This window comes from Epinephelus fuscoguttatus, linkage group LG5 (assembly GCF_011397635.1).
Source record: "Epinephelus fuscoguttatus linkage group LG5, E.fuscoguttatus.final_Chr_v1".
Classification (NCBI taxonomy): domain Eukaryota; kingdom Metazoa; phylum Chordata; class Actinopteri; order Perciformes; family Serranidae; genus Epinephelus; species Epinephelus fuscoguttatus.
This window is the reverse complement of record NC_064756.1, coordinates 777,038-788,496: the sequence shown is the minus strand read 5'-3', so window position 1 is coordinate 788,496 and position 11,459 is coordinate 777,038. Positions and strand designations below refer to the sequence as shown.

Here is an 11,459-nt window from a genome sequence, read left to right as displayed (position 1 = left end):
CTGCGTCAAGTACGGTGTACCACTTCCTGTGCCCGCTATGTGGCGCTAGAGGACACACAGTACAGAGCAGCTGGGGACGCCACTGTCACAGGATGTCTCTACAGCTCAGGCATCCAGGCAGCTGCTGTGTCCCGCCCTGTCTTCTCTCTCAGGTGAGGCAGGACGGCATCCCTGTAAAACACCTCCAGTTTGGACACCGTCTCTTCCCACAGGTCGGGGTCAAAGGTCACCGGGACGACGGCCAGCTCCTTCAGGGTGAAGACAGCGAGGTCTGCCCGCCGCAGGCCCGTCACCGCCAGCTGACACTGAATCTGTGTGAAGTAACTGTGAGACGTCTTCAGGCGGTAGACCGGGGACTAGGACAGGAAGACAGGGAGAGGACGTTAACCACAAGGAGAGGACAACTGGGAGAAGACATTAGAGACTGGGAGAGGACGACTGGATGAGGACATTAGAGACAGGGAGAGGACGACTGGGAGAAGACATTAGAGACAAGGAGAGGACGTTAACCACAAGGAGAAGACAACTTGGAGAAGACATGAGAGACAGGGAGAGGACGACTGGGAGAAGACATTAGAGACAGGGAGAGGACGATGTGGAGAGGACATTAGAGACAGGGAGACGACAACTGGGTGAGGACATTAGAGACAGGGAGAGGACGACTGGGTGAGGACATTAGAGACAGGGAGAGGACGATGTGGAGAGGACATTAGAGACAGGGAGACGACAACTGGGTGAGGACATTAGAGACAGGGAGAGGACGACTGGGTGAGGACATTAGAGACAGGGAGAGGACGACTGGGAGAAGACATCAGAGACAAGGAGAGGACATTAGAGACAAGGAGAGGACGACTGGGTGAGGACATTAGAGAAAGGGAGAGGACGACTGGGAGAGGACATTAGAGACAAGGAGAGGACGACTGGGTGAGGACATTAGAGACAAGGAGAGGACATTAGAGACAAGGAGAGGACGACTGGGTGAGGACATTAGAGAAAGGGAGAGGACGACTGGGAGAGGACATTAGAGACAAGGAGAGGACGACTGGGTGAGGACATTAGAGACAGGGAGAGGACGACTGGGAGAGGGCATGAGAAATAGTTTCTTGCCTCTTTGGGCTCTTGTCCGTCCTCGTCCTGTATCTCCAGACAGAAGGCGGGGTCGGTCCTGCAGGCGTCCTCCACCCGTGTGTGTCTGTGTTTGTAGGGACACTTCACCTCCAGGCAGAGCAGCCATTGGCCCGTCCGGTTGTCCGTCACAATGCCGTCAGGACTCGCAGCCAACCAAGGCCGCCGAGCGTCAATGAACAAGCCGCACTCCCGCACTGAGACGGGCCGCGCCATAGCAGCGCTCTTCATCTTCTGCAGGACGATATCATCATCATCGTCATCATGAAGGGATTACTGTAGGCATCGAAGTACTTACAGTGCTCCCTACAGTACTCACAGTACTTACAGTCCCTACAGTAGGTACAGCAGTCCCTACAGTCCCTTCAGCAGTCCCTACAGTACCTTCAGCAGTCCCTACAGTACCTACAGTACCTTCAGCAGTCCCTACAGTCCCTTCAGCAGTCCCTACAGTCCCTTCAGCAGTCCCTACAGTACCTACAGTACCTTCAGCAGTCCCTACAGTACCTACAGTACCTTCAGCAGTCCCTACAGTCCCTTCAGCAGTCCCTACAGTACCTACAGTACCTTCAGCAGTCCCTACAGTACCTACAGTACCTACAGTAGGTACAGCAGTCCCTACAGTCCCTTCAGCAGTCCCTACAGTACCTACAGTACCTTCAGCAGTCCCTACAGTCCCTTCAGCAGTCCCTACAGTACTTACAGTACCTTCAGCAGTCCCTACAGTACCTACAGTAGGTACAGCAGTCCCTACAGTCCCTTCAGCAGTCCCTACAGTACCTACAGTACCTTCAGCAGTCCCTACAGTACCTACAGTACCTACAGTAGGTACAGCAGTCCCTACAGTCCCTTCAGCAGTCCCTACAGTACCTACAGTACCTACAGTACCTACAGTAGGTACAGCAGTCCCTACAGTCCCTTCAGCAGTCCCTACAGTACCTACAGTACCTACAGTAGGTACAGCAGTCCCTACAGTACCTACAGTACCTACAGTAGGTACAGCAGTCCCTACAGTACCTACAGTACCTTCAGCAGTCCCTACAGTCCCTACAGTACCTACAGTAGGTACAGCAGTCCCTACAGTCCCTTCAGCAGTCCCTACAGTACATACAGTACCTTCAGCAGTCCCTACAGTCCCTACAGTACCTACAGTAGGTACAGCAGTCCCTACAGTCCCTTCAGCAGTCCCTACAGTACCTACAGTACCTTCAGCAGTCCCTACAGTACCTACAGTACCTTCAGCAGTCCCTACAGTACTCACACTACTTACAGTATTTACAGTCCCTCAGCAGTCCCTACAGTACCTACAGTCCCTTCAGCAGTCCCTACAGTACATACAGTAGGTACAGCAGTCCCTACAGTCCCTTCAGCAGTCCCTACAGTACCTACAGTACCTTCAGCAGTCCCTACAGTACTCACACTACTTACAGTATTTACAGTCCCTCAGCAGTCCCTACAGTACCTACAGTAGGTACAGCAGTCCCTACAGTCCCTTCAGCAGTCCCTACAGTACTCACACTACTTACAGTATTTACAGTCCCTCAGCAGTCCCTACAGTACCTACAGTACCTTCAGCAGTCCCTACAGTACCTACAGTACCTTCAGCAGTCCCTACAGTACTCACACTACTTACAGTATTTACAGTCCCTCAGCAGTCCCTACAGTACTCACACTACTTACAGTATTTACAGTCCCTCAGCAGTCCCTACAGTACTCACACTACTTACAGTATTTACAGTCCCTTCAGCAGTCCCTACAGTCCCTTCAGCAGTCCCTACAGTACCTACAGTAGGTACAGCAGTCCCTACAGTACCTACAGTCCCTTCAGCAGTCCCTACAGTCCCTTCAGCAGTCCCTACAGTACTCACACTACTTACAGTATTTACAGTCCCTCAGCAGTCCCTACAGTACTCACACTACTTACAGTATTTACAGTCCCTTCAGCAGTCCCTACAGTACCTACAGTAGGTACAGCAGTCCCTACAGTACCTACAGTCCCTTCAGCAGTCCCTACAGTACCTTCAGCAGTCCCTACAGTACCTACAGTAGGTACAGCAGTCCCTACAGTACCTACAGTCCCTTCAGCAGTACCTACAGTCCCTTCAGCAGTCCCTACAGTCCCTTCAGCAGTCCCTACAGTACCTTCAGCAGTCCCTACAGTACCTACAGTCCCTACAGTACTTACAGTCCCTTCAGCAGTCCCTACAGTACCTACAGTACCTACAGTACGTACAGCAGTCCCTACAGTACTTACAGTCCCTTCAGCAGTCCCTACAGTACCTACAGTACCTACAGTACGTACAGTCCCTTCAGCAGTCCCTACAGTACCTACAGTACCTACAGTACGTACAGCACTCCCTACAGTACCTACAGTACCTACAGTACGTACAGTACGTACAGTCCCTACAGTACCTACAGTCCCCTCAGCAGTCCCTTCAGTACCTACAGTCCCTACAGTACCTACAGAACCTACAGTAGTACCAACGGGTCTAGAGAAACGAGTACTATCGCTGTTTCAGAAGTGTGGTACCAACCTGGTACGAAAGTTTAGGTACTTGTGACAGTTTTAACATCAGGTGTGTTGAACTATACCTGATATCTGCGGACCACCTCAGCTTCCATCTGGACCCCCCAGGACATGGCTCTGGTCTGGACGCTCCGCCCCTCACCTGTCAAGAACCAATTTACTTGGTTTACAAATAGCCAGTCCATCTTATTTTAGTGATTTATTTTTGTTTCTTCTTATTCAAAGCCTGATACAGGGGGCATGGCCATGTGATTTGGGGCGGGGCGTACCTGTGATAGCAGTCAGGTATGAGGTGGGTGGGGTTGGGCTCTTGCCGTTGCTGAAGCGACAGTGAGCAATGCGATGAGCCACGGAGGCTGTGATCCGGTTCTTCCTCCAGGCGAACCAGTCCTGGTTGGAACTCTGTCCACGAGTCAGAAATTCCACTTCCTCCACAACACCCCTGTCCAACTGGACCTCCAGACCCAGAGGGACCTGCTCCGGTCTGAGAGGGCCTCCCTCCGGGTCCAGATCTGCAGCATCTCTCTGAACCAGCTTCCTTATGGCTTTCTGAGCACTCTGTCTCTGTCCGCCAGCAGGTGGCAGTCTCACACCAGGACCTAGATCAACCTGGGGGCTCCTAGTCTGAGGGACCCCCTTCTGAGGGACCCCCTTCTGAGGGATCCCAGTCTGAGAGCAGCGGACAGCTGCTGCTCTGGTCTTCTGGGCCGGGCTGGTTCTGGGTTTGTCTCCGGGTGTCTGGATGCTCGGGTGGTATCGGACTGTCGGGATGACAGTTTTCTGCTTTGTGTTCTGATTCTGCATTTTTCACGTCACCTACATCAGAACAGGAAACATATGACGTACAATAAGTTTGTTCTTTAGTGCAAACGAGAAATAGGTCATTCCAGTACCACATGTAGCCTACTGTACCACCTCACTGCAGCATGGTTTTCATGTTCTTTGTGTTTTTACTGATTTATTTTTTTTTAATTTCTCGTTGGTGTTTTTATACTTTAAATCCTGACTACATCAGAGTCCTCCTTGAATATTTTCAGAATTTTTAATTTCCTGTTTGTTGTTTTAAAAAAAAGGTCGAACACAAATTCGTCGTTTGGGGCTTTTATTTTGAAAACCTGTAAAGTCACGGCCGGATGTTGTTGTTTAACCCTTCTTCTAAATCAGGAGTACACAGGTGGGCGTGTCTTCTGTTGTTTTTCACTTTAAAACCGTTTCTTACAACATCCTGAACACCGACATCTATAAACTCAGCACCAAACTCCAGTCACAGTGTGTGTGAAAAAACAAACCCATCATTTAAGGACCGAACAGTGACGTCAGACCAGCTGTTTCGGTGTTTACTGAGTTGTTCGGAGCCGTTAACGTGTTCGGCACCAACCTCATGGAAGCAGCAGCACGTATTAAAATGGCAATCTGTGATTTTTGGAGCTGACCGTCGTGGTGCTCCTCCCGCCAGATGGATCGCTGTCCGGGTCCCTGAGTGAGCAAGTCAACCCAACCGGAAGGTTTTCATGACGTCATTCGAAGCCGAATTCTTCAGAATATTTACATTTCTTGAGAGACTGTGTCAAACAGCTGCGATAACCAGGCAGTAATTACAGGTGAGGAAGGAAACGTTAAAGTGCGACATTTATGAATGAGGTTTGGTGAAAACTTGTTGGAGCGTCTCCAGAATGAATCTTAGCGCAGCTTGTTTTAATTTCCAGTTTGTGTAGTTGGTATTAAATAATTCTTATTTTCACTCTGACAGTCCGGATGTAAATAACTTCCTGACTTAAATAAACAGAGACAAACAGAACTAACAGAACAGATCTCACCTGAACGGCTGGAGTGTGTCGGAGTGAAACCTGAAGTGAAACTGAGCGGATTGAGTGTGACTCATGACCTCGTGACAGATGGAGTGTGTGTGTGTGTGTGTGTGTGTGTGTGTGTGTGTGTGTGTGTGTCCGGGCATGTTCTGTCTGAGTTAACTCATTAAAGGAAAAACTGGATTCGTTTCTTTAGAGACACCGTTTTTTTCACATTGATCACAACAAAGTGTGTCGGATATAAAGAACCGTCAGAGTTCCTTTGAAGGTCCACAGAGCCATATGTACCGCTCTGAACAAATGACGTCACTAAACTTGCGGCACACCTGACGGCCGCCCTCACCTGTCTCTGTATTTTAACATGTCGACTTCACAGAAATGATTTTCAGAAATGTGTCAGAATTAATAAAGTGAAAGTTTCAGTTAAAACAGAACACGTGTTTATTGTGTCGTTTGACATCTGTGGGGCCTTTGTGTCTCTTTGTAGTTGTTTTGTGTCTCTTTGTAGTTGTTTTGCATCTCTTTGTTCTTGTTTTGTGTCTCTTTGTAGTTGTTTTGCATCTCTTTGTTCTTGTTTTGTGTCTCTTTGTAGTTGTTTTGCATCTCTTTGTTCTTGTTTTGTGTCTCTTTGTAGTTGTTTTGCATCTCTTTGTAGTTGTTTGTTCTTGTTTTGTGTCTCTTTGTAGTTGTTTTGCATCTCTTTGTTCTTGTTTTGTGTCTCTTTGTAGTTGTTTTGTATCTCTTTGTAGTTGTTTTGTGTCTCTTTGTAGTTGTTTTGCAACTCTTTGTTCTTGTTTTGTGTCTCTTTGTAGTTGTTTTGCATCTCTTTGTTCTTGTTTTGTGTCTCTTTGTAGTTGTTTTGCATCTCTTTGTAGTTGTTTTGTGTCTCTTTGTAGTTGTTTTGCAACTCTTTGTTCTTGTTTTGTGTCTCTTTGTAGTTGTTTTGCATCTCTTTGTTCTTGTTTTGTGTCTCTTTGTAGTTGTTTTGTGTCTCTTTGTAGTTGTTTTCTTTGTCTCTCTTTGTAGTTGTTTTGCAACTCTTTGTTCTTGTTTTGTGTCTCTTTGTAGTTGTTTTGCATCTCTTTGTTCTTGTTTTGTGTCTCTTTGTAGTTGTTTTGTGTCTCTTTGTAGTTGTTTTGCAACTCTTTGTTCTTGTTTTGTGTCTCTTTGTAGTTGTTTTGCATCTCTTTGTTCTTGTTTTGTGTCTCTTTGTAGTTGTTTTGCAACTCTTTGTTCTTGTTTTGTGTCTCTTTGTAGTTGTTTTGCATCTCTTTGTTCTTGTTTTGTGTCTCTTTGTAGTTGTTTTGCATCTCTTTGTAGTTGTTTTGTGTCTCTTTGTAGTTGTTTTGCAACTCTTTGTTCTTGTTTTGTGTCTCTTTGTAGTTGTTTTGCATCTCTTTGTTCTTGTTTTGTGTCTCTTTGTAGTTGTTTTGCGTCTCTTTGTAGTTGTTTTGTGTCTCTTTGTAGTTGTTTTGTGTCTCTTTGTAGTTGTTTTGTGTCTCTGTTGTTGTTTCACGTCTCTGTTGTTTTACATCTCTTTGTAGTTGTTTTGTGTCTCTTTGTAGTTGTTTTGTGTCTCTTTGTAGTTGTTTTGTGTCTTGTAGTTGTTTTGCATCTCTTTGTAGTTGTTTTGTGTGTCTTTGTAGTTGTTTTGTGTCTCCTTGGTTGTTTTAGATTTCTTTGTTGTGTTGTGGTTTTTGTTTCGTTTGTTTGAATTTATTTATTTATATTCTGTTTATTTTTTTTATCAGATTTTATTTGTGTATTTATTTATTTATTCATTTATTCCAGCATATATTTGTTTTTTTATTAATGCATTTATTTCAATATTAATTTATCTATTAATCATTTTTATATTTATTTGTCGTTTTTTAAATTTTATTTATTGATACTGAGGTCGTCTTTGGTCCTCAGTGAAAGGACACATTTAGTATAAAGCAGGCCGTCATGAATATTGAAGATTATTCTAGAAAATAATCATAGAAAAAATATAAATATTAATAATTTGGTCATAATACAAATAAAATATTTAATAGTATTAATATAGTATTATAGTATTTAATAATCCTAACAATGTCTGAATGGTTGCTTGGCGACAGAGCAGCCAATCACAGCTCCTGATCCCTTGACGTTGACTGATAGACGCTGTGTTATGAATCATCAGTGGATCCTCACAGATCAGAACAATAAACATTTATACTTCATTATTGATACAAAGCCCTCGTCACTTCAAGCTGGAGCCGATCAGTTGATCGATCGAACGATGGGTCTGTGGTGCTGATGTGTGTGTGTGCGCCCTCAGTACTGTCTCACAGGTAAAGGTGTTGTGGTGTCCCCCATCAGGTCATGGCCGTCTCTCAGGTGTCTCCTGGTCTGTACCTCAGCGGTCTGGACCCGGCCCTGAACCTCAGTGTCCTCTCCAGCAGGAACATCACGCTCATCATCAACGCCAGTGGGCTGGAGGACGTGTCCTACCCTCAGCTGGACGGACTGCTTGTCCTCCACGTCCCCGTCCAGGATCAACCTCACGCGCCCCTGAGACGCCACTTTGACCCCGTGGCTGAACGGATCCACCAGAACCGGTCAGGAGGGACTCTGGTCCACTGCACCGCCGGCAGGAGCCGATCGCCCGCTCTGATCATGGCCTACCTGATGAGGTAACCCAGCAGCTCCCTCACCTGGCAGAGGCACTCACCTGTGACGGATCACGTCCAGCTCAGTGTGTCCTTTTGTTCATTCAGATCAGTGTTTCCATAGATACACAACAATTAGACCCCGCTGTATGAGTGAATCAATAAATGCATGAATAAATAAACACAATAATTAATACACAAATAAAAACAATAAATATATTAAGATAGTTGTTTATGCATTTACTAATTATTTTATTTATTTCACAAACATTTATTAATCATTTTATTCATGTCAGCGTATATTATTTTATTTGTTTCCAGCATTATTTAGTTGAGCATTCATTAACTATTTCATTTATTTCAGCGTGTTATTTGTTTCCAGCAGTTGTTGATTATTTCAGTTTATTAGTTTAGCATTTTTATTTATTTAATTGAGCATTAGTTTATTTATTCATTTCTGCATTTATTATCTTTTTAGTTCCACATATATTAATCTTTTTATTTATTTAGTGTATTTTTTTCTTTCTAGCAATTATCAGTTATTTTAATTTGTTCAGCATTTAATTTTTTCAGCATTATTTATTTATTTATTCGAGCATTTAATTATTAAGCATTTATTTCTTTCTAGCAATTATCAATTATTTTAATTTGTTCAGCATTTGATTTATTTTTTCACAATTTTTTTATGTAGTTTGTGAAGCATGTTATTATTTTAACATTTATTTTATTCTTTACTCTGGCATTTACTAAGTATTTCATTTTTTAATTAGTATATTGATGGTATTAATTTCTTTATTTGTTGTTAATAATTTGTGTATTGGGCGGCACGGTGGTGTGGTGGTTAGCACTGTCGCCTCACAGCAAGAGGGTTGCCGGTTCGATCCCGGGTGGGGGAGCCCTTCTGTGCAGAGTTTGCATGTTCTCCCTGTGTCAGCGTGGGTTTCCTCCAGGTGCTCTGACATGTTCTCCCCGTGTCAGCGTGGGTTTCCTCTGACATGTTCTCCCTGTGTCAGCGTGGGTTTCCTCCAGGTGCTCCAGCTTCCTCCCACAGTCCAAAGACATGCAGGTTAACTGGTGACTCTAAATTGTCCGTAGGTGTGAATGTGAGCGTGAATGGTTGTCTGTCTCTATGTGTCAGCCCTGTGATAGTCTGGTGACCTGTCCAGGGTGAACCCTGCCTCTCACCCAGTGTCAGCTGGGATAGACTCCAGCCCCCTGTGACCCTCAAGAGGATGAAGCGGTTAGAAGATGAAAGAAAGAAGAAGAATTTGTGTATTGATTACTGTGGTATTGGACCCAGTCAGTAATCCAGTCATGTTGAGGAACATCTGATAACTTCTGGGGACGTATTCCAGAGAGCGGGTTTAGTGAAAACTCAGAGTAAGTTAACCCTGAGATGAGGGAAACTCTGAGTTTTCCGTTCCAGACAGAGAGGTAACTGAAACTCTGAGTCAGTCACCATGGTAACAGACTCTGTGAACATAACCTGCTCGCTGACAGGTTTTCTTCAATAAACCCTGAGTTTCTCTCTGTCTCCTCCCTCTTACACGCTGTTTCATTTCCTCATTCATTCAGTCCGTGTCAAAGCTTGTATCGAAGCGCATTCATGAGCGGAGATTTACCGTCTGTCACAGTCTAAATCCTGCTGGATATTAGTTTGTTACTCAGGACTGTCTGAAGTTACTGAATTTATGCACATCAGTCATTTCTTTGGACATCAGCTTTTGTCTTTACATTCAAATATTACACAGCGAGAATTCACCCTCAGCTCAGAATCAAACCTCTGTCCTTTTTATATTTATTATTTTTATAACACTGTGCACAAGGATCAGACTGTCAGTCTGTCAGAGCAGCTCCTACATGTTTATTGCACATAATTAAATGTTAAAATGGGTATGAAGCTTTAGACACGTAGTATCAGTGACTAATGATCTCTATCACTGATGTCACTGGTCGCACTGATGGAACATAACTCCTATAGCCTAATATTGGGGATTATATGTTCATATTTCTGAGTGAGCAATGGTGCAGCATTTCACTGTCTTTACATTTACTACATTTGTAGCTGAAATAAAGTCACTGAATGCTGTTGAGTCAAGATACAAATAGATGTGCAACATTTTCAAATCTACTGTATTTTAACCTCAACGTCTTTTCAGGTGCAAATCACCAAACATATTATTACTGGGTCAGACTGTGAGTTTACAGTCATGTCTTTATGTCTTTCATCTATAGCCTAGCCTATATGTTTTAAATCTTCTGCCTCCTGTGTTTTTCCCCATCAGATTAAACCTGAACAAATATATTAATATAATGTAATGTATCTACAGCCTGATACACAGCCACTTTATCTTCATTAAGGAAATGTAAGTCTGATAAATGATGAATAAACTTTTTTATTAACTTTATGGTTAACTTATTGACACTTTCCTCGCTCTGACTCAGGCTCTTCTTTTAAAGATAAACGTGCACCGTCTGCTACACATGCATTAATATCTCTGCATCCACTGGATTAAAATGGAGGCGCTGTCTTTTATTGACCTGTTGCCATGGTGAATCGTGGAGTCGGAGCTCCATTGATGATGGCTTTTTATTGTCGGCTTAACTCAGAGTGAACATACTCAGAGTTGACTGAACTAACTCAGATCAGCTGTTCTGGAACCGGTAACTCAGAGTTTCCCATCTCAGGGTAAATCAGCTCAGAGTTCAGGGTTAGACTCAGAGTTTGTTGAACCTCCTACCTGGAATACCCCTCTGATATTTTACACCGTGTTGCTCGTACCTCAGACTCTGACTTGTAATCGAGTATCGTTACTGTGTAATCTGATTACCTGCAGTACTGTAGTGAAGGACGTGTTTGGTGTCTGTGTGCAGGTTCGAAGGTCTGAGCCTCCGTCAGGCTCATGAAGTCCTTCTGGCTCAGCGTCCATTTGTCCGACCCAACGCTGGTTTCTGGAGGCAGCTGATGGACTATGAGAGGACACTATTCGGCAGGAACACCGTCAGGATGGCGAGGACGACCGTCGGCGTCCTGCCTGAAGCTCTGGAGGACTCTGAGGATGCAGCGTACTGTGTCAACGTCTGACGGCTCCTCAGAGTTCAGGAAGGAGCTGTCAGAGAATCAGACCTTAAACAAAGTCGATCTTCATCTTCATCATCGTGATCAAACCTACAGATAAGTGCGTCTGTAATTTCTGTACCTGTCCCACTTCCTGTGTGGCTCTCAGCTGTTTCCTGCTGAAGATGCTTCAAAACACAAATACACTTTTAAAAAAGATTCAGTCATGAAGTCTGTTTCTTTACACATCACAGGATAACTGTGGGTTGTTAACAACAACAACAACAACAACAACAACAGAGGACAGA

General features: G+C 44.4%; 2 protein-coding genes and 1 long non-coding RNA gene across 3 annotated transcripts; 1 reads left to right on the top strand and 2 right to left on the bottom strand.

The window, feature by feature from the left end:
- Positions 1-1,585: 1,585 nt before the first annotated feature.
- Positions 1,586-2,799, bottom strand: LOC125888312 (uncharacterized). Its single transcript, XR_007449318.1, has 5 exons — positions 2,695-2,799; positions 2,383-2,617; positions 2,152-2,352; positions 1,906-1,944; positions 1,586-1,752 (listed from the first exon to the last, which is right to left on the bottom strand). It is a non-coding gene; the product is annotated as an uncharacterized LOC125888312 (long non-coding RNA).
- A 575-nt stretch (positions 2,800-3,374) lies between these two features.
- Positions 3,375-5,582, bottom strand: LOC125888308 (uncharacterized). The gene is made up of 3 exons (XM_049575571.1): positions 5,470-5,582; positions 3,922-4,468; positions 3,375-3,794 (listed from the first exon to the last, which is right to left on the bottom strand). The coding sequence occupies exons 2-3, from the start codon at positions 4,454-4,456 to the stop codon at positions 3,712-3,714; spliced, it is 618 nt and encodes a 205-aa protein (XP_049431528.1). The 5' UTR covers positions 4,457-4,468; positions 5,470-5,582; the 3' UTR covers positions 3,375-3,711.
- LOC125888309 (dual specificity protein phosphatase 14) lies at positions 4,476-11,441 on the top strand. The gene is made up of 3 exons (XM_049575572.1): positions 4,476-5,253; positions 7,804-8,117; positions 10,968-11,441. Exons 2-3 carry the CDS (start codon positions 7,807-7,809, stop codon positions 11,176-11,178), a joined length of 522 nt encoding a protein of 173 aa, XP_049431529.1. The 5' UTR covers positions 4,476-5,253; positions 7,804-7,806; the 3' UTR covers positions 11,179-11,441.
- Positions 11,442-11,459: the final 18 nt, after the last annotated feature.